This window comes from Mauremys mutica, chromosome 4 (genome assembly GCF_020497125.1).
Source record: "Mauremys mutica isolate MM-2020 ecotype Southern chromosome 4, ASM2049712v1, whole genome shotgun sequence".
Classification (NCBI taxonomy): Eukaryota; Metazoa; Chordata; order Testudines; family Geoemydidae; genus Mauremys; species Mauremys mutica.
In genome coordinates this window covers 122652922-122678091 of record NC_059075.1, presented here as the reverse complement: position 1 = coordinate 122678091, position 25170 = coordinate 122652922, and the positions used below count along the sequence as shown (strand labels likewise).

Below are 25170 nucleotides of genomic sequence, written 5' to 3'. Positions count from 1 at the left end.
GGTCCCAGAAAAGAGCCCTGTGTTTCTGCTGGGTAGGCTCAAAGCCAGTGGGTCCCAGGGGCAGCCCCTCTGTGCCCACCTCCCCCAGCAAACCAGAGCCAGCTCCACCCTGGTTTGCAAACCACCCAGGGGCTAGTGAGCTGGCAGCGAATTGTTGCAATGGCCCACGCCTGGCTGGAATGGGAACTGCAGGGCTGTGTGTCTCCCTGTTCTCCCCATGCTCCAGGCCTGTGTTTGCTTCAGAAACTGCTGGGCCCTTGTCCTGCCACCATTCCCTCCCCAGGGATTTGCTTCAAGGCAAACAATGGTTCCAAGATGCTGAATGGGGGAACGAGGCTCCACCTGAGAGGTGGATTTAACCAGCTGTAATAGAACAAGGCAACAGCCAGGCAGTGTTAGCCCCTTCTCCAGCTCAGGCAGCTGGCAGCACCTGCCCCAGGGCAAAGCAGACAGGCAGGGATGGCTCCAAATGCTCAGGGCGGGGGTGCAGTGGAGATGTGCTCCAATGCCATGGCCTGGCACTAGGAGGTGCTGTGCTGACAGGAGCAGGGTGGGGACTCAGTAGAGGACATTGTGTCTGTCCCCTTGCAGTCAGTGCTGACCCCAATGTACCTGTAGGGTGCTGTGCTGTGGGGGTGGGGGGTGGGGTCTTTCTCATGCCTAGCCAATCTGTGCCTTGTGCCCCTTGTGGTGGGTAAAGATCCCTGGCATGTTTGGGGAGAAGCAAGTTCATCATCCTGGCTTCCCGGCCAGCTTGACTGACTCCAGCCTGCCTCCCTGCATTCCTTCGTTGGCATTCCCCGTGATTCACCATCACTGCCTTTCCTAACCTCTCATTATCCCTGCAGAAGGTGGTGCCCTGTACCCTGCGGGGGAGCACCTCCCCAGATCCAGACGCCCTCGTGCCAAACCAGCTCTGCTTGCAAACAGGAAGCACAGATGGCAGCAGTGCTTGCATCACAGCAGCCAACCCAGCCTCCTTGAGATTCTCCAAGCTGGCCTGAAGCAGCCAGGGTGCCCAGGGTAGCCAAGACTTGGGCCTGCAGCAAACATAGGACCCTGAATGGGAAGATGCCTCAGCAAGCCCCCAGGCTAAGGTGGTGTATGGGTGGGAAGCAAACAGAGCAAAATGTGACCATTCCTGCTAGCCAGACTCTTGTGATGGGTGTTGCTCTGGTCTTTTAAACAGCCACTATGGCACACCCCAGAGGTGACTGTATCTCATTGTTTAGTAATGCTTATATATATATATATATGGCTGCTACATCCCATCTCAGTGCTTGATAATATTTACATCTGCTGCTGCATCTCACCCCAGAGGTAGCTGCATCTCAGTGTTGGGTATTATTTATATATGTGGCTGCATCTTAGTGCCTGGTTTTAGTTATATATACAGCCACTGCATCCCACCCCAGAGATGGATACATTGCAGAGCTTGGTGTTACTTATATAGAGAGCTGCTGCATCCCACCCCAGTGGTTGCAGCATCTCAGCACCAGGTGAGGGATCCCAGTGTAAACAGCTGCTGTGCCATGCCCCAGAAGAAGCTGCATCTTAGTGCTGCTGGATTAAGCAATTCCACCCTCATGCTATGTAGCTGGTTAAAGTACTTTTTGGTCAGCCAGGATGAACAGTGCTGCAAAAAGGGGATGAGCCAATTTGAGGCTGATTTCACTGGAAACTATATTCCACCTCTAGCCTCCTGCCCTCCCAAAATACCCTTTGGCCTAGGGGAAGATGCACTAGACTGGGATCCAGGAGCTCAAATCTTGCCTCTTCCACTAACCTGTGTTAACCAGTCCCATAACCCTAAGCAAATCCCTGCCCCAGGGAGGCAGGTCTTAGCTCTCCCCCCACCCGGGGTTCCTGTGAGTTTTCACAAGTGACCATGTAATTAGAGCCTGTAGCAAAATGTTCCCATGCAAAGGGGCAGCAGTAAGGCTCAAGGTATTTATTTGCATGGTAGTAGCACAGGAGCCCAGCAGTGGACCAGGATCCCTGTTGTGCTAGGTGCTGTACACATAGAACACAGTCCCTGCCTCAAAGAGCTGACAGTCACAGGGTACAGTGTCACAGCCAGGGGAGGTGGCAGACCTGTGCTAGCCCTAACCTAGCCGGGGGAGGGAAGAAAAGCCATGAGGATATGATGGCAGGGGCTAGCCACCCCAATACCAGCCTGTTCAGGAGCCTGACTACAGGCTGCAGCTGCCAAGAGTCCTGGCATGACCAAGCCTCCATGCATCTGAAGAAGTGGGTTTTTACCCATGAAAACTTGTGCCCAAATCAATCTGTTAGTCTTTAAGCTGCTTGTTTTTGTGGATACAGACTAACACAGCTACCCCTCTCATGAGTCCTGGCATTGCTAGTTGTGCCCACATGGCAATTGCACCTTCACTTTGGAATGTAGAGGCACACAGTGTGCTTCCACACGACAATAAGGCCCTATTATCACGGTCTTATCACAGGGGGGCAGAAGAGCTCAGGTGACCTGGGGGGCAGGCAGGGCTAAAATGCCACAAGGTGGACAGTTAAGATGCAGGGGAGACAGGTGGCCCATGGAGGGAAGCAGTTAAAATGCAGGAGGTGGGCAGAGCTACGGTGGCCTCAGGGGAAGGGAACAGGGCGCAGATGCCCCAAAGGAGGGCAGTTAAGATGCAGGGGGCTGGGCTAAAATGCCCCAAGGAGGGCAGTTAATATTTGGCTGGGCAGGGCTGAGAGGCCCCAAGGGGAAGTAGGGTGCAGCGGGGCGGGGCTGAGATGTCCTGTGGGCTAGTTAGGGTGCAGCGGGCAGGGCTGAGACGCCGCTGGGGGGCAGGCACGGGGCAGCGCCCCAGGCCGGTGCATGGCTCGGGCGGAGCTGGGGGGGCGCCAGGGCCCAGCGAGGCCGCCCGGCGCGCTCCGCCCAGCGCCGCGCCGCGCTCCGCCCCGCCTCACCGCCCCCGGCCGCTGCAGCGATTCCGGGCCAGGCCCCGCGCCCGCCGCCCGGAGCCGCCAGCGCCGCGCAGGGCAGCCGCAGCCTCGGCCGGGCCGAGGATATGGTGACGGGATGGCCCGGGCCGGAGACGCCTTCCCGCTGCACCTGCTGGCCTGGCACAACCGGCACCAGGCGCTGGAGAGCGAGCTGCGCACGGGGCAGGTGCGGGACCCGCCGCGATTTTCCCCACTTCGCCGAGCATCCCCGGGACCTCCCCCACCCCTGCGGGCTCCCGCGAGACCCTCTCCGCGACCCCCCACCCCACCTCGCCGGTCACCTCCGGCACCCTCCCTTGGACACCCCACCCCCCCGCGCTTACATCCCTGGCACCTTCCGGGACCCCAGCGGCACCCCGGACCCTCCCGGGGAACCCCCTACTCCGCTGAGCATCCAGACCCCCCGGTATCCCCCCCACCGGGCACCCCCAGAATCCCCCTTGCTATGCTAGTCCCCCAGCCTCCCCCTGGGATACTCCCCACCCCATTGGGTGCCTCTGGGGCCCCCCGCCCCCCGGGTTCGCCTGGCAGCCCCAGAACCCTCCCTGGGATTTACCGCACCCCACTGGGCACGCTTGGGACTCTGGGACCCTTCACCCCTCTGGGCACTCCTGGAACCCTTCAAGGCATCCCAGACCTTCCACCCTACTGGGCACCCCAGGACCTCCTGGGATACCCCCCCACAACATCCTACTTGTCTTTCCCAGGACCCCCCACACACCCTGCCAAACACCATGGAAATCCCCTAAACTCCCAGAACCCCCCATCCCATTGTGGCACCCCCAGAACCCCAAACCCCAGCTCTCGCTACCCTGCCAGCCACCCCTGGGCAACACACTGGGCACCCCCACCCTGCTGGGTGACTCCTTAACTCTCCAGCAAACCCCCCCCAAACCCTGGGACCCCTTAACATTCTCCACCCCACCAGGCACCAGCCATGCCTTAACCTCCTAACATTCTCCACCCCGCTAGGCACTCCCCACTCCACTGACCCCCATCCCAGCAGACACCCTGCCAATCTGCTGGGTACTGGTCACCTGGCAACCCCTAGACCCATGGGACCCCCCAGAATTGCCCACTCCACTGGGCATCCCTACTCTGCTGCAGCCACCCCGGGACCCCCTGGGGAACCCCACCCATCAGGCACTTCTGGGACCCCCTAACACCACCAGGCACCCCTCAGGACCTCAGCCCACCAGGCACACTTAGGACTCTACACTGTGGGGACCCTCCTAACCTCCACCCTGGGGCCGCACAGGGCACCCCACCCCCCATGGGTAGCCCCACCACAGGGACCCACCAACCCCTCCCAGGACCCCCACTCCACTGGGCACACCCCCCCCGGGACCTCCTCCACCCCATCAGGAACCCCTTCTATAGGTACCCCGTAACCCACCTGGGATATCCCACTCTGGCACACACACCCCCAACTCCTATTCCTACACCAGGTATTCCCCACTCCTGAACCTCAATCCAGCATCTCACTAACCCTGCATCACCACTCTCCAGGTGTCCCCTACCCCCACATCCCCCCACTGGATACCCCCTAAACCCAGGTACCCCCCAATCCCCATTCCTCTACCCCAGATCCCCATTCTCCATTTCAATACTCTGGTACCCCCACCCCACCCTGATACCCTCTCTACTCACCCCTCTGAGTAGCCTCCATCCCTTCACTTGGTACCCCACACCAGGACCCCTATCCTCCATCCTTTCCACTCTGGTACCCTCACTAGGTACCCTCTAACCCCCTCCTTCTGGTACCCCCCAGTACCTGCACCAGGTACCCTCCTAATCCCACTCCTCCATCCAGTATCCCCTACGCCCAGCATCACCCCACTATGTACCCTGACCCTGGTACCCCCATCCTCCATTCCTCCACCTGACACCTCTAGCCAGCACCCTCCCCACCAGGTCCCCCCCACCCCAGGTCCCCCTGGTTCCTCTTCCCCTCCACCTGCCCCCCCGCCCCACCTCACCCCAGCATCGCTCCAAATGGCACCAGGTGCTGGAGAGCAAACTGCACCCAGGCAGCCCCAGCCCTTATTTCCTAATCAGCTCCCACCTGCCCCGATCCCTCTCACCAGGTTCTCACCAGGTCCCCACGTTCCCCAGCCAGTACCAGGCACTGGAGTGGGATCTGCTCACAGGGCAGGTGTGGGATCAACCCCATTCCATAGCCCTCCCAGCCCCTTCTCTCTTCTCTCCAACCAGCACTAGGGTCTGGAGAGCGATCTCGGCATAAACCCACATCCCTGCCCTCAGCACCCCCCATGATCCCGTCTCTGCCCACAGCCCACTACAGCCAGTCAGGAGTTTGACAAGCTGGGAGGGGCCATAGGGGAAGGGGGCAGGACAAGGCACCCCCATGTCCCCTCACTGCCATGGGAGGGGCACCTTTGCATGAGTGAGGCTGAGGAGCTGGGCAGGAGAGTCCCCTTGGGGGGGAAGGGGGCAGGTAGAATGGGACCCAGGATGGCAGGCATAGAGGCCCAACAGCTTCCAGCCCCGGCAGAGAGGCCAGAGCCCAGGATGGGGAATGGGACCCAGGCCTCCAGGACGGCAGTGGTACAGCTGGGGCCCTAGTTTAGCCCACTGGGGCATGGGGGGTGTACAGCTGTTAACCCCGCAGTTCCCGTTCAGCACGATATCGAGTTGATCGACCCACGGGGCCGCACACCTCTGGAGCTGGCTGTGTCACTGGGCAACCTCGAGTCGGCCCGGGTGCTGCTGCGGCACAACGCCAACGTGGGCAGGGAGAATGCCAATGGCTGGACAGGTACTGGCGGGGGGAGTACACGGAGCTGGGGGAGGGCAGGTATGGGGGGTTGGGGGGCAGTTATGGGGAGTTGGGCAGCTCTGGTGCCAGCCCCTCTGCTGCACGGCTCCTCCCCTATGGCACGGAATTTCTCCCCCACTAGCTCCTGGAGGTCTCAGCCTCCCCTCTGCCATGCTCCAGGGGGCTGGTGTCCATGGACCCAGGATTCAGACCTGGACTTTGCTAGCAGAGGGCCCTGTGTTGTGCCATTGGGTACCTGGCTTTGCATGCCCAGGGCAATGGGTTGGTGCTGGCCTTGCCCGGGGTGTGTGCAGGGGAGGGTGCTGGCTTGGGTGCCAGTGTGCAGAGGGGACAGGCAGTGCCCTATCCCTGATGACTCCGTGTTGCTCCCTCTCTGCCCCTCCCCCAGTCCTGCAGGAGGCCGTCAGCACCGGGGACCCTGAGATGGTGCAACTGGTGCTCCAATACCGCGACTACCAGCGTGCCACCAACCGCCTGGCTGGCATCCCCGAGCTGCTCAACAAACTGCGCAAGGTTAGTGTGTGCGCGTGTGCCCCCAACCAGCCTTGCCCTCGGGTACAGACCCCCCCCTTTCCCCCCGGATCCCAGCCCCCTCGCATCCCCACCCTGGGATACAGACACACACACACACAGGACCCCAGCCCCATGGCACCTTCGCCCTGGGGTACAGACCCCTGGGACCTCAGCCCCCTGCCAGCCTTGCCCTGGGGTACAGAACCCCCCAGAACCCCAACTCCCCTGGCATCCCCTCCCTGGGGTGCAGACCCCCCTGGAACCCTAGCCCCCTGGCACTCTTGCTCTGGGGTACAGACCCCCCCAGGACCCACACCCTGGGGTACAGACCCCTTGGGACCCCAGCCCCCTGCCAGCTTTGCCCTGGGGTTCAGACCCACATCCCTGGGACCCCATCCCCCTGCCCCCCCCTGCCCTGGGGTACAGACACACACCCCTGTGACCCCAGCCCTCTGGCACCCCTGCCCTAGGATGCAGACACCCCCCAGCCCTCTGGTACCCCCGCCCTGTGGTTCAGCCCCCCCAGGGACCTGAGCCCCCTGCCAGCCTTGCCCTGGAGTACAAACCCGCCCCAGGACCACAGCCCCCTGGTACCCTTGCCCTGGGGTACAGACTCCCCCCTGGGGCCCCAGCCCCCTGGCATTCCTACCCTGAGTTACAGACACACCCCTGGGACCCCAGCCCTCTGGGATCCCACCCTGGGATACGGATGACCCCCCCAGCCCCCTGGCACCCCTGCCCTGCTGGCCCCTAGGTGCCTCCTGAGAGCTAAGCCCTGGGCGCTCACAGTGGGGGATACATTGGGATCCCCCAGGATCTTGGACAGGAGCACACTTAGGATCTCACCCAGCCCTGGGGATTTCCCAGCTTGAGATTTGTCCCCCAGGATCTCTGCAGGGATCCCCTCACTTCCCCCCGGGATCCTGTTCTTACCCGCTACCCCTAATCAGGGAGGGACCTCCCCTCCTCCCCAAGTCCGGATCTCTCTTTCCCTGCTCCTCCCCAATCTGATCACTTCAGGGAATTCCCTCCCTTCTGATCTCCCCCCCCCCAATCCCTCCAGGGAATCCCCCATGATCTCTCAGACCTCAATCTCTTCAGGGATTCCCCCCGTCCTGCAGACCCTGATCTCCCCCACCCCGATCTCTGCTGGGAATGCCTGATCTCATCCCTTTGCTGTCTCCTCTCTTCCAGGCCCCTGATTTCTACGTGGAGATGAAGTGGGAGTTCACCAGCTGGGGTGAGTCCGTCCCTGGGGGCTCCCGAAGGGGGGTTTGCAGGAGGACACCCCCAATCTCCTTCCCCAGTGCCAGAGACCAGGGATATCCGGCTATATGGAGGGGGGAGACTAGATCCCCCTGGTCATTGTCCCCACCCAGCCACTACCCTGCCCCTGATCTGCCAGCAGCTAGTGCCTCCCTTTCTCGGAGCTGGGCCCTGGCATGGGAGTTTGGGGGGATGGGAGCGCTGCCTGGCCATGTTAAGCCCAGCACCATAATGGAGCCCCCGCTGGCTGGGAGGAGGAACTGCAGGCATCTGGACACACCCTCCCCGGTGGGGTGCAGCTGCCCACACTGCCGTGCCCCTCCCCCGCTCACTCTCTGTCCCTCCCCCACAGTGCCCCTGGTCTCCAAGGTGTGCCCGAGCGATGTATACCGGGTGTGGAAGCGTGGCGAGAGCCTGCGGGTCGACACCACCCTGCTGGGCTTCGAGCACATGACCTGGCAGCGTGGGCGGCGCAGCTATATCTTCAAGGGGGAAGGTCAGAGATGCCCCCAGCCTCTCCGGGCCCCACCCCATTCCTCTGCCCCCGGGGGAATTGGGCTCTATTTCCTCTCAATGCCCTGTGCAGGATGCACCTCCCCGATCTGACTGAGTAGTAGAGCTGGGCCCCTTTCCACTCCCCAACACGAGGGACTCCCAGAGATGGGGCTGAGACCCCAGCTGGCCCAGCCCTGGGGAGGGGAATGGGGTCACTGCCAATGGGAGTTGGCGCTCCATTGGGATATGGCTGCTGGAAAAGGCCAGGGAAGCAGTCCGCCTACACATAGTCTCAGGGGATCCTGGAGGGAGGCTGAGTCGACATCACCATGGTACCTCCAACCTGGCCTGGGGTAGGGTGGGATTGTGGCACTGATGTGTCCCCTCTCCCCCTGGCCAGAGGAGGGTGCCGTGGTGATGGAGGTGGATCACGACAAGCAGGTGGTCTACACGGAGACGCTGTCGCTGGCCCTGCATGAGCCAGAGCTGATGCTGGCTGCCATGCAGCCCACCGAGGAGCACGTGGCTAGCCGGCTGACCTCGCCCATCGTCTCCACCCACCTCGACACCAAGAACATCGCCTTCGAGCGGTGAGCTGGGGTGGGAGGGGGAGGACGTGTGGGGGGCATTCATGCAGGCTGACCACGTGGGGGCAGGCCTCTGAGAGGGGCGGGTGTGAGACGCAGGGTGCACGAGGACAGACATGAGGGAGGCAGGGGAGTATGTGACTGGCGAGGGAGGGCAGGGAAGGAGGAGCATGCTGGCTGGTGAGTCTTGCCTACATGCTCAGGGTTTAATTGATTGCCATATTTGGGGTCGGGAAGGAATTTTCTCCAGGGAAGATTGGCAGAGGCCCTGGAGGTTTTTCGCCTTCCTCTGCAGCGTGGGGTACGTGTCACTTGCTGGAGAATTCTCTGCACCTTGAGGTCTTTAAACCATGATTTGAGGACTTCAATAACTCAGACATAGGTTAGGGGTTTGTTACAGGAGTGAATGGGTGAGATTCTGTGGCCTGCATTGTGCAGGAGGTTAGACTAGATGATCATAATGGTCCCTTCTGACCTTAAAGTCTATGAGTCTATGAGAAACGCACAAGTGGCGGGTGAGGTGGCTGTGCACGAGATGCCCTTGTGCTAGAGGCTGTGGACAGTGGGGAGGGGGGATGGGCACGACTGACATTTTTGTGGTCGCAACTGATGAGCGGGGTGGGGGATCCATGTGTGTGACGGGCCCTTGTACGACCGTGTGTGCTAGTGAGCGGGGCAGGGGATTCACATGTGTGATTGGCCCTTGTACGACCGTGTGTGCTAGTGAGCATGGAGTGGAGTGGTGGTCTGCGTGTGCAATGGGCCCTTAAATGACCATGCATACTAGTGAGATAGGCTGGGGATCCTCATACAACTGCACATGCTAGTGAGATGGACAGAGGAATCTGCATGTGCAACAGGGATTCATGTGACCACATGTGCTAGTGAGCGGGGTGGGTGATGTGTGTGTGACGGGCACAACCGTGTGCACTAGTGAGTTGGGAGGGTCAGGGGGCCACATGTGCGATGGGCCCTCGTATGGCTGCCTGTCTTAATGAGGGGGCAGGGGGTTTGTATATGCCATAGTCTTTCATATGATGGTGTGTGTGCTAGTGAGCGGGGCAGGGGATCTGCATGTGTGACGGACACAATTGTGTGTGCTAGTCAGTGGGGCGGGGGGGTCTTCATGTACGACGGGCCCTTGTATGACCGTGTGTGCTAGTGAGAGGGGCAGGAGGTCCATGTGTACGATGGGACTTCATATGACCACATGTGCTAGTGAGCAGGGTGGGTGATCTGCGTGTGTGATGGGCACAACCGTGTGCACTAATGAGTGGGGTGGGACCGGGGTCCATGTGTGTGATGGGCTCTCGTATGGCTGCGTGTCTTAATGAGGGGGCAGGGGGTTTGTATATGCAATAGTCCTTCATATGATGGTGTGTGTGCTAGTGAGCGGGACAGGGGGGTCCGCACGTATGACTGGCCCTCATATGCAATGGGTCCTCATATGGCTGCATGTGCGAATGAGAAGTGTAGGGGGTCCGTATATGCAACAGGCCTTCATGTGACCACATGTGTTAGTGAGTGGGGCCGGGGATCTTTGTGTGTGACAGGCACAACTGTGTGTGTTAGTGAGTGGGTCCATGGGTCCTCGTATGGCTGTGTGTCTTAATGAGTGGGCAGGGGATCCATATAGGCAATAAGTCTTCATATGATTGTGTGTGTGCTAGTGAGTGGGGCAGGGGATCTGCATGTGTGACGGGCCCTCGTACAACCGTGTGTACTAGTGAGCAGCGTGGGGGAGAGGCGCATGTGACAGGCCCTCATATGACCGCTCATGCTAGTGAGCAGGGTTGGGAGGTGACCAGGCCTTTCCTTGGGCATCTTGTTCTTCAGCTCCATGCCTGCCCTTGGGGTTGGTGAGCAGAGCCAGGGCTGGGGGGTGCACGTGCCTGCAGCTCTTGTGCAACAGCTCTATTCACAGCTGGGCACTGAAAGGAGGATCCAGGGAGGAACAGAGCTGGGCTTGAGTAGCTCTTGACTGGAGGGAGCCTGGGGGAGCCACAGCCAGGCATTGGGGCATATGGGGGAGGGGAGGGGAGGGGTCTGTCTAGGGTGGGCTGGGGCAGAAGTGGGGGAACGCAGTATCTGACCCGACCATTCCCATCTTGGCAGGAATAAGTCTGGGATCTGGGGCTGGCGCTCGGAGAAGATGGAAGTGATCAGTGGCTATGAAGCCAAGGTAATGCCCTGTTCCCCATCCTGGGGGTGCATGGGATGGGAACCTTAACTGGGAGGGAAAGACTGGGACGGGATGGGACCCAGACCTGTGGTATGGCAGTGTGAAGTCCTTGCCTGTAGGGGCATCACAGTTTCCCAAGGGAGGAGAGATCAGGAAGGGGAATGGGACCCAGGCATCTAGGAGCAGGAGGAGGTGCTCACCTCTATGGGCCTCGCGTGTACTAGAGATACCAAGCCAGCAAATGGGACCAGATGTCTGGGAAGGCAGCGCAAGGTGCTCACCCCTCGGGGGTGTAGCTCATGGGGGAGGGGGCTGGGAAAGCTGATTCACACCCCATGTCCTGGCAGGTTTACAGTGCCAGCAACGTGGAGCTCATCACTAAAACAAGAACCGAGCACCTATCGGACCAGGACAAGTCCCGCACCAAAGGTAACACGCTGGCCCTAGCCAACCAATCAGAACATGCAGTCTGCAATGGCCCATCCCTTCCCCTCTGACACATCCACCCTGGATATCCAATCACAGTGCCAGCCCCACACATATACACAGCATAGGGTTGCCAACTTGGTAATATTAAAAAACTGGACACTCCAGCAGGAGTGCCGGAACCTCCCCTGCCCCGCCTCTTCCCCTGAGGCCCCACCCCCATCCACTCCTCTCCCCCTCCCTTCCCTGTTGCCTGCTGCTTTTCCCCTCCCACCCTGCAACCCTCTCGGTCAGAAGGGACTTGCCTGCGGAGCCAGGGCTGGGAGCTGCAGCTGCCCGATGAAGGCAGGAGGCAGACCTGCCTGAGTAGGGGCTGGAGCAGATGATGACCGAGCTCCTCCCCACCTCCCACACCTGAAGTAACCGGACATTGGGTGTCCGGTCAGTAGATCTGACTGGACACTGTCAGGTCCCCTCATCGATCGGACTTTCCAGTCGAAAATCGGACACTTTGCCACCCTAGTACATCGCCCCTTCCCCTGCGACTGTCCATCCTGGCGCCAGGCCCGGCCCCAGCCCTCTCTTCAGACTGCCCCTCCCCCTCTGATATACCCACTCTGAGCATCCAATCACAGCACCCCAACCCTCCTGCTCTGACATGCCCACCCATAGTGCCCCCTACTTCCCCTTGTGACAGACCTGCCCCAGCCTTCCAATCACAGCACCCGCCTACAAGGGCCTGGCCCCACCCCCTGGCCTTTCAGTCACAGCACCACACCCATCCCTCCCCTCCAGTCACAACCCACTGACAACAGCCCGCCTCTCCACGTGTCCATCATGTCTCAAGCCCTGCCCCCCGAGCACTCGTTTAAGCTGCCCCCTGATGCTGAGCGTTCTGTATCCACACCCACATCAGACCTGATTGCTGGGGGTGGGGGAACTGGCCCTACCAGAGTAGGTTCCCCAGGGCACAGAATGAGAGTGGTAGCTGTTTCCTCGGGGGGAGGTGGTGGTGGTGGGGATTCATACACTCCAGTGGGTCTTTGAGTCTAACCTACTTCCCCTCCCCCCCCACTGCCCCCCACAGGCTCCAAGACGCCCTTCCAGTCCTTCCTGGGGATCGCCCAGCAGCATGCCTCCCACAACGGGGTGAGTGACGGGCTCTCCTCCTGCTCTGAGGACTCGAGACGCGCGCCTGGTGTGGTGGGGGTCAGGGCAGAAGTGTCAAGTTCCCAGCCATGATGGTAGAATCTGGAGATGGGGCTGTTTGAGGGTGAGGGGTGGGGGGAATACAGCAAGTGAGGGGGAATTCGGCACAAGGGGCACAGCCAGAGAGCATGTGAATGGGGGATCTGACTCCCCTTCCCCATGCCTGCCCCCTCCAGGCCCCTGTGCTGCAGTCCGCCACCCTCACCAACCCCACGGCCATCACCCCCGAGGAGTACTTCGACCCCAGCTTCAACCTGGAGGCCCGCAACATTGGCCGCCCTATTGAGATGTCCAACAAGGTGCAGAGGTGAGGTGGGGAGTGGGGGTGGGGGTCTGGGATGGCAGCAGAGAGGGAGAATGTGCTAGAGGAGCATGAAGAGTCGCTCTGCACTCTCAGCCAGCGATACTGCATGGCGTGGAAAATCCACCCTAATTCTAGCTCCCCTCTGCCAGAGAATGGGACCCAGGTGTCTGGGATGGCAGGGCAGTGTGTTCAACCTTAGAAGTTCCTGCAGCTCCCAGCCCCCAGAGTGAGGGAGAGACCAGGACAGGGAATGGGACCCAGGCGTCCGGGACAACAGTGTAGAGTGCTCGCCCCTAAAGGGCACCAGGCCTGGTCCCTTGCTTTGCATAGCCAGTGCCGTGCAGGAATTGGGGCTGGGGCAGCTGGCTGTGATGCTCTCCCGGCCATGACAGGTTCAAGGCCACGCTGTGGCTGTGCGAGGATCACCCCCTGTCGCTGGTGGAGCAGGTTACGCCCATCATTGACCTCATGGCCATCAGCAACGCCCACTTCGCCAAGCTGCGTGATTTCATCACCCTCAAGCTGCCACCCGGCTTCCCTGTCAAAATCGGTGAGTGGGGCAGATCTGAGGGGGGGCGGCCTGGCTGGATTTGGTGGGCAGGGGACGGGTGGAGGGGAAGGAATGGCTGGGATCTGGGGAGTCTGAGGGGCACAGAGGTGGCTGGAGATGTGGTGGGGGTTGGGGGAGTTGGGAGAAATGAGGGCCAGTTGTGGGGGTATGCAGGTTGGCAGGGGTCCCCCAAAGTGGGGTGGCAGGGACTGGGGGAAGGGGAGTTGGGAGGTGTGGCAAGGATCATGGAGAAGGGTGGCTGGGATGATGGGCAAGGAGTGGCAAGGATCATGACAGGGAGGGGTGGCTGAAGACCGTGGGGATCTGGGCTGGGGTGGTTGGGGGCCGGGGAGGATGGGGGAGCTGGGGGGAGTGGCGGTTATGGGGCAGGGGAGGGGCAGCAGGGATCATGAGGAGGAGGGAGTCTGGGGGCCAGCAAGGATGGGGGAGCTGGGTCTGAGGGGCGGAGGAGGTGTGGCTGGGATCATGAGGGGGAGAGGTGGCTGGGGGTTGTGAGGAGCTGGGCCGGGGTGGGTGGCAGGGATCATGAAGGGGGTGGAGGCTGGGGGCCAGGGAGGATGGAAGAACTGGAAAGGGGGGGTCTGAGGGGTGGGGAGGGGTGGCAGGGAGCATGAGGGGGAGGGGTGGCTGGGGAGGATGGGGGAGCTGGGGAGGGGCAGCAGGGATCATAAGGGGGATGGGTGGCTGGGGGCTGGGGGGAGCTGGGCTGGAGTGCCTGGGGGCCGGGCAGGATTGGGGAGCTCAGGAGGTGTGGCTTGGGGCCAGGGGGAGCTGGGCCAGGGTGGCTGATGCGTGAGGGGCATGCCTGGGGGCTGAACCATCCGTTGCTCCCAGTGTCTCATGCTCTCGTGTTCACACACACACACACACACCAGAGATCCCCCTCTTCCATGTGCTCAATGCACGAATCACCTTCAGCAACCTGTGTGGGTGCGATGAGTCGCTGAGCTCCGTGCGGGTCTGCGGCCCTGCCCCCAGCTCCTCCCCAGGGGATGCCAGAGAACCAGCTGCAGGGGCAGAGGCGCCCCCCAACCCGAAAGGTAGGGGAGCCTGCAAGGGGTGGGGGGGCTGTGCACACCAGGCATCCCACTGCAAAACCCACAGTGACCTCTATTGACCCCAATCTCCACAGGGTCGAGGGCCAAGGCAGTATGTGTGGGGGGTGGGTGTCTCTCTGGGAGGGGCAGACTCCTACAGGTGGAGCAGTGTGTCTGTGATCCCAGTGGGGTATGGGCCACTCTCACCCCGTCCCCCTCTCCCCAGTGTTCCCGTTCCCCTGCGAGGTGGACCCGGTAGTGTTCGAGGTGCCCCAGGGCTACGCTATGCTGGGTGCTGGCCGCAATGAGCCCATGCGGGACGAGGATGATGACCTGCTGCAGTTTGCCATCCAGCAGAGCCTGCTCGACGCTGGCACCGAGACCGACCAGGTGAGATCCAGGCAGGGCCTTTCTCCTCTCAGGGCACCAGCTCCGATCCGGCCCCAGGGTGGGGGGGACTGGTGGGCTCAGGGGGGCAGGGAATGGGACATGGGGCCTTTCCTCTCTTGGGGCACTGGCTCTGATCTGGCCCCAGGGTGAGGGGACTGGTGGGCTTGGGGGCATGGAATGGGACATGGAGCCTTTCCCCTCTCGGGGCACCAGCTCCGATCCAGCCCCAGGGTGCTGGGACTAGTGGGCTCAGGGGGGCAGGGAATGGGACATGGGGCCTTCCCCCTTTAGGGCATGCCAGCTCCCTACTTCCGTTCCTGTCCAGTTGAGGTGGGGAGCTATCTGGCTGGTTCAGGGGTGTGGGATTTGGGGTCTCTGATTCAGCAAGGGAGGGGAATATTCCCATGTGCTCATTGGTGCCCTGGACTGCAGGTCACTATCTGGGAGGCGCTAACCAACACGCGCCCAGGCTCCAACCCCCCTTCCTATGACGAGGAGTTGCAGCTGGAGCGGTGAGTTCTGGGGTGGGATGAGCTTTGTGCCAGGACCTCCATGGGCAGCAGACCCCTCCCTTCCTTCCTTGGCCTCTCACATAGCCATTCTCTGGGCTGGCAGGATGAGGCAGGGGCTGGTCAGTGGGGGCGGGCCTGTGAGGTGGTGAGAGGCAGGTGGTGGGGTGGGGCTGTGAGAGGCAGGTGCTGGTCGGTGAGGGGATGGGCCTGTGAGAGGAAGGTGCTGGTCAGTGGGGGGCAGGGCTGTGAGGGAGGGGCTGGTTGGTGGAGGTTGGGGCTGTGAGAGACAGGTGCTGATTGGTGAGGGGTGGGGCTGTGAAGAAGGGGCACAGCTGTGAGAGAGAGGCAGGTCTTGGGGGGCGGGACTGTGAGGGCAGTTGCTGACCCGCATCTCTCTCCCGCAGCGCCATCCAGGAGAGCATGTTCCTGCAGTCGGGGCAAGGCCTGGCTGCGACTGAGTCTGGTGACGGAGGCAACAGCGACAACAGCATCGTCCCTCCTGAGGACAGCCCGGCCCCCAGCACCAATGGTTCCTCCTCCTCGGCCCTGCCTCCCCCAGCCTACCCCAGCTTCGACGAGCAGCTGCGTCTGGCCATGGAGCTGTCGTCGCGGGAGCAGGAGGAGCAGGAGCGCCGGCGGCGTGAGGAGGATGAGGAGCTGCAGCGCATCCTCCAGCTCTCCCTGACGGAGAAGTAATGCCCAGCATACCAGCAGGGGGCCCTGAACCCAGCCTCCCCCAAGACTCCCAGGGGCTCCCCAGTGCCCTGGCTTTGCTGTTGTATTTTTAACCTTGAGGGGGGTACCCGTCCCATTCCCCACCCCCTGTCTTGCAGGGGGCAGGACTGGACTTGATGAGACACCCTCTGCCTTTCCCAGGGCTCTCAGTCCTGCTGCCTCTTGGGTCTTATTTAATTTAACTCTTCTGTTTTGTTTTTTTTTTAAATGGTTATTCTGTTCCCCCTGCCTGGTGGAGGAAAGTTTTGTAGGGCTAGGAGGAAAGAGAAGAATTGAGGGAACGGAGGAGAGGAGCAGCAACAGAGTGGCAGAGGCTAAGAAGAACTCTCTGTTGTAGAGAAAGCAGTTTCCAACTGGACTCTTAATTCATGTTGGTGGAAGTAGTGGGATTCTGAAACTGGGCATAACACACACACTCTCTCTCACTCTCACTCTGACTGTGTCCTGTCAGCCCACATGGGCAATAGGGGTGAGGGCAATGAAGGGGGTGGGGCTAGAGGTGATGAGGCAGGGCCGGAAACCTGATGACTAGGACGGGGATGCTACATTGGTGGGAGAGGTGGAATGTGACACTCAAACAGAAGCAGGGCCAATAATTTTCAGTCCTGTGTTTCGCCTCCTGAACCCCCTGTGCGTAGCTGCCATGTCCTCTCCTGCCTGATTAATTTATTTTATTTATATCTCTGCAGCTCTAGAATGGGGAGGGCGAAAGGTGGGTTTTGTTTTTTTAACTCAACTCCAAAGGTTGGAAAGGGAACAGCTGCGTGGAGCGGCTCCTCCTGGCACCCGCAGGGGCCAGGTGAGGGCCTCTGTGCAGCAGGAACCATGAAATAAAAAGGAGAAACCAACCAGCCCCCTGGCTCTCTGGCTCCCTTCATTGTGCATGTCACTCTTTGGCCTGGGCCTTTACTGGTGCATCAGCTGCCTGAGGGAGGGAATGGAGCCAGTATCCTGCTCAGAGCATCCCCTCTGCTCTGGGGTCCCTCTCTGGCCAGCTTCTCCCAATGCAGACAGAGTCGCCAAGGGGTCACAGAGTCCTGCTGGTACTGGGAGGCCTTGCCACTTATCAGGGGGGCTTGGTTGCATCTTGCTTCTTTACAGGACAGAAACACCTGGGTGTGCCAGGCGTGGCTATGTGCCCACTGCTGCTCTGGATGGGTTCTCGTGAGTGCTGCTAGAGGGCTCACATGCTATTTAAAGGAATATCACCCTATTCCTATCCACTACAGACTTGGACATACTCAACAGCCAGGCAAGACCCATCTACGCCTGTGCCCAGTGGGCAAGGGGGCCATGCCTGAGCCTGAGAGTCTAGAGCAGAGAAGGGGCCAAGTGGTTGCACTGGCTTTCATTAGCTCCATGAATCCCTGAGTTGCAATCCCCATGTCCACCCCCTAGCTTACCCCTTTCTTGCCACTCCCCTCGCATTAGTAATGTCTTAAAAAGAAGAATTTCTGCTCTAAATTGGGTGCTCATCAGTTGGAAAGAACCTGCCCATACGAGCTGATCACAGGATGACAGTGAGCCACCAAGGTTATATGGCCGTGCAAAAGGCAAATGGAATCCAAGGATGTGTCAGGTGAGGTATTTCCTGTACAGGTAGGGAAGGGTTCGTGCTGTTTGTACAAGGTACTGGTACTCATCTGGAATCGTGCGCAGTTCTGGGCACCTGTGTTCAAGAATTCAGAACTGGTGCAGAGAAAAGGGCTTCTAGGATGTATGACACGGGAGGTAACTGTCCCACTCTACTTAGCTCTGGTGAGTCCACAGCTAGAGTCCTGTGTCCAGTTCTGGGTGCATGCAGGGCTGGTGCAACCATTTAGGCGACCTAGGCGGTCGCCTAGGGTGCTAGGATTTGGGGGGCGCCATTTTCTTCGGCAGCGACTGCGGTGGCCGGATCTTCGGCTGCCTAGGTCGCCGCCGGCATTTAGGCGGAGGGAGCTGGGGCAGGGGAGCGTGGGGAAGGGTGCCTGCAGCAAGGGGGGGGGGGCGGTGGCACGCAGGGGAACTCCCTGCCCCAGCTCAACCCTGCCCCGCCTCCTCCCCGAGCACACTGTGGCTGCTTCACTTCTCCCACCTCCCAGGCTTGTGGCGCCTAAGCTGATTGGTGCTCATGCGCAGAGCAGGGGTGAGCTGGGGTGGGGGGGTGCTGTAGGGGGGGGCGCCTCAGGGTGGTGGTGGGGAGAGTGCAAGGTGGAAGTTTCGCCTAGGGCGTGAAACATCCTTGCACCGACCCTGGGTGCATGCTTTGGGAGGGATGTGGGCAAACTGGAGAAAGGCCAGCAGGGAGCAACAAAAATGATCAGAGATTTAAAAAAACTGACCTATGAGGAAAGGTTAAAAACAGGGCACGTTTAGTCTTGAGAAAAGATGGCTGAGGAGGGGACCTGATAAGGTCTTCATATATGTTAAGGGCTGTTATAATGAGACCATGGGTCAATTGTTTTGTGTGTCCACTGAAGGCAGGGTGAGAAGTAATGGGTTTAATATGAAGCAAGGGATATCTAGGTTAGATAGTAGGAAAAACTTTCTAACTCTAAGGGTAGTTCAGCTCTGGAACCAAGAGGTTGTGGAATCCCCATCATGGAGGTTTTTAGGAACAGGTGGGACAACCCCCTGCCTGGGAATGGTCTATGTTTACTTGGTCCTGCCCCAGCATGGGGGGGCTGGACCTGATGACCTCTCATGGCCCTTTCCAGCCCTACACTTTGATGGCTCTATGAACAGGGGCCTGTTAGACAAGAAAAGACTGGGAGAGTTTGGTTTGTTTAGCCCAGCAAAATGAAGCTGGAGCAGAGCTGTCTCTATCAGTACAACAGGGAGGGAGACAAGCGATTTAAAATAAAGGACAACATTGTCACAAGAACAAAGGGGGAGAAAGTGGCCAGGCATAAACAGGTTGGGAACTAGAAGGTTTCTACCCACCAGCGAAGTGAGGAGCTGACCCACCTCCCACTAGGAGTAGTGGGGCAAACAACTGGCCTGGTTTTAGAGTGGAGATTGGTAAATATATGACCAGGATTATATGCTGGGGTTACAGGGGAGAGCAGGAGACTGGATGTGATCACCTGGATGGTCCCTACTAGTTCTGTCCCCCCATGGCAAAGTTTATCATCTTCCCATCAATTTCCCCTCATTAGATCCCAAGAGTTGCTGCCAACATGGCCTTGAACTGGAGCAATCAAAGCACCCCCACAGCTGGGCGGCTGCTGCCTGGATGGGCACAGGGTGTTATGCTACTGGGACAAAGAGCTGCTGCCCCTGCCCATCCAGCTTCAAATTCCAAAGCACTGCGCTCCCAGGCAATGGGATTGGTGGGGCTCCTGGGACATGCAGGCCTGGACAGGAATAGCCGGTTCAGCGGCTACTAGGGATTGAGGTGTATTAACAGAGCGTGGGGCTGGGATAGCAGGGGGCTCTGGGGTAGGACAGAGGTGCACTGGCAGAGCTGTGGGGGGCAGCCCAGGACCGGGAGAGCAGGGCTCTGTGCGACAGGCGCACTGGCAGAGCTGTGGGGGCAGCCCAGGACTGGGAGATCAGCGGCTGCGGTGGGGATTGAGGGGCACCACCGTGGAGAGCGCTAGCAGGGGCTCAGCTCACCCTACGTCCCCTTCTTGGCAGCCAATGTCTCCCGTGGAAGCTCTGGGGCCGGGCTGCCCCTTTAAGGGCCGCCCTCAGGGGAGGCGCCTGGCGCTGCAGCCTCCCGGCTCTTCCTGGTCCAGGCGGCGGCGGCGGACGGCCGGGGGCGCCCGAAGTTTGTGGCAGGTGGGGCCGGGGGGCGCATGGCGCTGGTCACCGTCCGCAGGTCCCCAGTCGGTAGCGGCCACGGCTCCCCCACCGGCCGCAAGGTGAGTCCCTGCCCCGCCCCAGCCGGGACCCCTGCCCGGCCCCAGCTGGACTCCCCGAGCCGGGCTCCCCTTTCTCTGACCCACACCCGGGCCAGCCCCTGTCCCAGCTGGGCTCCCCCTCCTCCCTTCCCATCCTCTCCGTGCCTCGGCGCTAGTTATTGCGTCGGCTTTGGGGCTGTCTCTGCTCCCTGCCGAGCTCCATGGCTGGGGGGACGAAGCTTGTAGAGTGGTTAGTGCCCTGCAGCGCTGGCGGTGGGGGTGTGCCCAGCTGCTCCAGCCCCAGCCTCTCCCAGCAGGGGGCGCTGCAGGGAGCGGGGTGGGGGCTCTGGCTGTGGGGGAGCTCCCAGCTACTCCAGCCCCAGCCTCTCCCAGCAGGGGGCGCTGCAGGGAGCGGGGTGGGAGCACTGGCTGTGGGGGAGCTCCCAGCTATTCAAGCCCCAGCCTCTCCCAGCAGGGGGCGCTGCAGGGAGCAGGGTGGGAGCACTGGCTGTGGGGGAGCTCCCAGCTATTCAAGCCCCAGCCTCTCCCAGCAGGGGGCGCTGCAAGGAGCAGGGTGGGGGGCTGGCTGTGGGGGAGCTCCCAGCTATTCAAGCCCCAGCCTCTCCCAGCAGGGGGCGCTGCAGGGAGCGGGGTGGGAGCACTGGCTCTGGGGGTGTGCCCGGCTGCCCCAGCCCCAGCCTCTCCCAGCAGGGGGCGCTATGGTGAGCGGGGTGGGAGGCTGGCTCTGGGGGGAGCTCCCAGCTATTCCAGTCCCAGCCTCTCCCAGCAGGGGGTGCTGCAGTGCACATCAAGAGGGCTGCCATTACACATGGGTGCCCAGTGTCTGTGGCTGGCTCTAATTCCCCTTGCGCAGCCTGCGCTGCCCTGTGGTTTATCGGGCACCGGTACTGACTTGTCATTAAGTTTCACAAACGGACACTTCCTTAGGAGGCTGCTTCCCCTTCAGTTATCGTCTTGCAGTCTGCAAAGTCACGCTGAGTGCAGTGGGATATGGGGCCCCAGCGCCTGGGTTCACCCCCCAGTGTCCCTCCAGCAGGATCCACACCCCAGGCACTAGTGCTAGGATTCACCTTCCAGATCCCTCCCCCCAGCAGGATCCATGCCACGGGCATTAGCACTAGGAGTCACCATCCAGTGGGATACACACCCCAGGCACTAGCGCTAGGATTCATACTCCCAGCCCCCCCGGGTGACCAGACAGCAAATGTGAAAAATCTGGACAGGGGGTGGGGGGTAATAGGAGCCTATATAAGAAAAAGACCCAAAAATCGGGACTGTGCCTATAAAATCGGGATATCTGGTCACCCTACCCCCACCCCCACCCCAAAGCAGGATCCATGCCCAGGGGCACTAGCGCCAGGATTCACACTCCCAGTTTCCCCGTGTACAGCAGTCTCCTGGCTGCGTGGGCTTGTGAGCGTCGTATCTGGTTGCATGCGCTCTAATGGGAGCTGCCGCTCAGGAAGGGCCGGGATGCTGTTAATATTATTTTCCACACTAAAAAATGTCAGAGGAAATTGTCACTGGGCTGCGAGCCCCGTTCCGGCTCCCAGGAGGGAACAAAAAGGTCCTGATACCTAGCCTGAGGCCATGGATGGTGCCCAAAAGGGCTCATGGCCCAGTCGATGCTCTAAATAGGTGGGAGGCGTTGGGGTGACGCCTGCCCCAAATGCGGCCATTTCCCCATTGCAGCCTGACAGTGGGTGGCAAACCCCAGCCAACATCATGAAACTCCAGCTTCCTGTGCTAGCAACTGTGACCTCGAGCGAGTACCTTGCAGGCTGCAGGGATCCACAGTAGCTTCAGGCACCATTGGAGTAGAGGGCCTAGGGTGCAAGAGTCCCTGACCCTGCTACCAAGCCTGGCTCCTCTGTCACATCAGCCACACTCTCCTGCTGTCCCTTCAGCTCTCTGTGCGTGCTCCTGGGAGGGGCAGGAGTCAGGTGACCCCTGCAGGCTGCCAGAGCTGAGCAGGAATCCTCCTGCAGGATACTTCTTGGACACAAGGGGGCGCTTCACTGAGGGCAGGGTTCTCCTCTCTCCTCTGCTCTCCCCTGCTAAGGCTGCTATCTCTGTTTTGTCCGCAGTTCCTCCCCCCGGCTGACCCTTTCCCACCTACGTGCTCCCAGGAGCCCTTCCTCATTGGCTTTCCAGGCATCCCTGGTCCCCCTTGCTCTGTTGCTCTCATGGGGGGGCTTGAAACACCCCCCCCCCCGGGAGAAATGGCCAGTAAGGGTGGGTGAACCAGGCCACTGTTCCAGACTCCCAGCGCACGTGGGTGCCTGGCAATGCTGCTGTTCTGTTTACATCCTTAACAAAGTTTTCTTGCTGGGGAATTTCTCTGGTTGTTTAAAGGAAAGTATTCAAGAATGAGACATGGGGTCTGTGATCCTCCCCTGACTCCAGCTTCTTGGTTTTAGGTCTGGGTCACTAAGGGTGACACAATACAAGGCCACCATCTCTGAACTAAGAGCTCTGCTAGCAGAATGTGAGACCCCGTCAGCACCACTGGGCCCCTGGCAGCGTGATCAGTGGGCCAGCTCCTATTCAGACATCTGCAGGCACTAGTTGCTGCCCAGCACTGCCTCTCAGGAATTTCCCCAGAGCCCTGCAGTGCCAACTTGTTCCCGGAGCCCCTCACATCCCACAGGGCCAGAGGAGCTGCCCTATCCTCGTTCCTTGCTCTGGACCTGCCCTGCCTGTGCTGGAGCTTGGGGGATGGTACATCCTCATCTCTGGCCCCAGCTGGGTGCCATGGGGTCATGGCCTACATGCCCACCCCCTGCAGGGGAGCAAGTTCTGCGCCCAGCCTGGGGCTGATCTATCTATCTGTGGTTCTTTTGCAGGATGAAGAGGTTTCCAGGAGGAGCCAGCTGCAGCGACGGTGAGGTGCCACCCCCATAACCTCCGCCCCACCAGCCAAAGGGGAGCTGGTTCCCAACCCCAGACCCCCTCTACCTGCTACGTAGTCACTGGCGGGCGATGGGAGGCAGGCAAGGTGGTCCCACCAGGGAGGAGCAATGACCGTGCACACTGCTGTTTGGAAGGAGGAAGCGGTGCTGAGATTCCCATGCTGGGCCCTCCCTGTTGCATTTGAAGGTCCTGCCCTATAGCTGCTGGATAGGAGAAGGGACTCTGCCCCATATTGGCCCCCCAAGCAGGGCTGGCTCCAGACCCCAGCGCGCCAAGCGCGCGCTTGGGGCGGCATTTTGCCGGGAGGGCGGCAGGTGGCTATGGCGGACCTTCCGCAGTCATGCCTGCGGGAGGTCCACCGGAGCCACGGGACCAGCGGACCCTCCGCAGGCACGTCTGCAAGAGGTCCCCCGGAGCCGCGGGACCGGCGTGCTTGGGGCATTCGAATTCCTAGAGCCGCCCCTGCCCCCAAGCATCCAGGCTGCTGAGGGGGAGGGTGCTCCTATCAATCCCTCTCCACCCTGCTGACTTTTGAATCCTGCCCCCATGAATCACCCAAGCCTTTGCATCTGCTCAGAGCCCCAGGGTGAAACTAACCTGCCCCTGGAGAGTTTTACCTCTGCCCCCTGCGGGCATCTAATCACCTGCTCTGAAATTGTCCAGGGGCTTGTTAGTGGCAAAGCTCTGAGCAGCTGCTGAGGCGCAGGAGCCACCTGCCCACAGACTCAGGCAGATGCCTCACGTGTGGGAGGTTGCCTTCACAACCCTAAGGGTTAGCGACTCAGTTCTTTTTCTCAGTGGAAGCTGGCGTGCTCAAATTTGACAGAGTGGGTCCCTCCCCTCCCCCAGGGCCAGCTTCCCTTGTAGGTGCAGGATGTTCCTCTGTCTCATATCTATGTCCCCTCCCCCTCTCTACCCCCAGCCACAGCTTCGTCATGGTCAAAGGGGCTGCCCTACTCTTGCCGGAAGAGGAGAAGCTGGAGACGGTGCAAGAAGCCCCGCCCTCTCCGGACCAAATGCAAAGCCAGCAGGAGCAGCACCTGCAGCTGATGATGGGGCTACTGCGGCAAGAGGATGCCATCCGCCTGGTGAGACAGGGCAGAGCTGGCCCGAGGTAGCTCCCAGGAGAGAACAGACCAGGGGGCTGAAACAATGGGACGGGAGCGGAGATGAGTGATGCGGACAGTCGCCACATCAGATCATCAAACCACTGGGTTCATCCAGCTCAGGATCAACCCTTCCCTTCACCTCCCTCCCTGCCAGCCTGCCCCATATCAGCCTCATGGGTCCATCCAGTCCAGCATCCTCCTACCCAGATCAGCCCCATGGGTCCATCTAGTCCATCATCTCCCCCTCCCATCCCCACCCCAGATCAGCTCTATGGGACCATCTAGTCCAGCATCTCCCCACTATCACCCCCTACCCCAGATTAGCCCAATAGGCTGATCCAGCCCCCCAGGCTCCAGTGCTGCTGGAGCAGCTATCTCGGTGTACCCACAATGCATTGCTCCCACCTCACCTCATCCTGGCGCCTCCATTCACGGGGCCTAGGTCCCCAGCCAGTGCCCTGGGTGGGGTGGGTGAGCACAGCTTGGAATAGCCTAGCAGGTTTGATCTTGGTGCTCAAGGGGGAAGCAACAACAGGATATATACACTGTAGGTGAGGAGGGGAAGGGGCAGACTGCACCCCCCATGCCTGTGTCTCCCTGCACTCTTACTGCCCCTCTCCTGAGCCCTGTTACTCACTGCCCCATCCCTTCCCAGCTCCCAGCTGCCCCTCCCCATCCTGATTGCACCTGCCCAGTTCCTGCAGCGCCCCCTCCCCCCGATCCCACTCCCCACAGCCTTGCACGCACAGACACCCTCCCGGGCAGACTGGCTCAGGGTTGCAGTCCATCCATTGCATGAGCATTATTCATTGTTTGTGATCCCAGGCCTGGTCCCTCCCCCCATCCCTGGCACTGGCCCAGCCTGATTGGAGAATTGTTAACCACTCCAGCACGTGGGCTGCTCCACCCACTGGCAGGGTACAGGATGTCATGCCAGGTTGGAGAGGGCGGGGCTGGCCAGTGCAGGCTCCTCCCCCCCGGTGTCTCAGTGCCCCTTGCTGGAGAGGGTGGGGCTGGGCAGGGGCAGATGAGGTGCTGTCTGTGTGCAGCATGGAGGTTGTTGGGGGAGGGGATCCCTGCCCGTGGAATCTCATTTCTGAGCAGCCAGTTCCCCATTTATGGCTGCAGGGCTCTTGCTCTCGCCTCCTGGGCTGGCAGCCAGAGCCAGCTGCACAGTCCAGCCCAGGGGACTCTGCAGGGAGCTTCCCAGGGTTGCTCAGAGCTTCCCTTGCTTGCAAGGCTAAGTCATGCTGCCTGTGCCCCCAGGGGTCCCCCATCCCTGAGAGCTGTGTGTGGATCGCTG

General features: G+C 60.6%; 2 protein-coding genes across 2 annotated transcripts in view; both read left to right on the top strand.

Annotated features, from left to right (window-relative positions):
- The first annotated feature begins 2940 nt into the window (after nucleotides 1-2940).
- ANKRD13D (ankyrin repeat domain 13D) lies at nucleotides 2941-16849 on the top strand. Its single transcript, XM_045012876.1, has 15 exons — nucleotides 2941-3136; nucleotides 5614-5749; nucleotides 6159-6283; nucleotides 7478-7523; nucleotides 7902-8045; nucleotides 8445-8634; nucleotides 10747-10813; nucleotides 11161-11242; nucleotides 12327-12388; nucleotides 12625-12755; nucleotides 13145-13302; nucleotides 14199-14363; nucleotides 14587-14750; nucleotides 15183-15262; nucleotides 15667-16849. Exons 1-15 carry the CDS (start codon nucleotides 3047-3049, stop codon nucleotides 15956-15958), a joined length of 1932 nt encoding a protein of 643 aa, XP_044868811.1. The 5' UTR covers nucleotides 2941-3046; the 3' UTR covers nucleotides 15959-16849.
- Nucleotides 16850-19702: 2853 nt separating this feature from the next.
- SSH3 (slingshot protein phosphatase 3) overlaps nucleotides 19703-25170 on the top strand; it is a 34485-nt gene continuing 29017 nt past the window's right edge. The window contains exons 1-3 of the mRNA XM_045015513.1: nucleotides 19703-19845; nucleotides 22692-22729; nucleotides 23681-23846. Coding sequence (XP_044871448.1) covers nucleotides 19780-19845; nucleotides 22692-22729; nucleotides 23681-23846 — 270 coding nt within the window. The 5' untranslated portion in view covers nucleotides 19703-19779. The remainder of the gene's footprint in view (nucleotides 19846-22691; nucleotides 22730-23680; nucleotides 23847-25170) is intronic.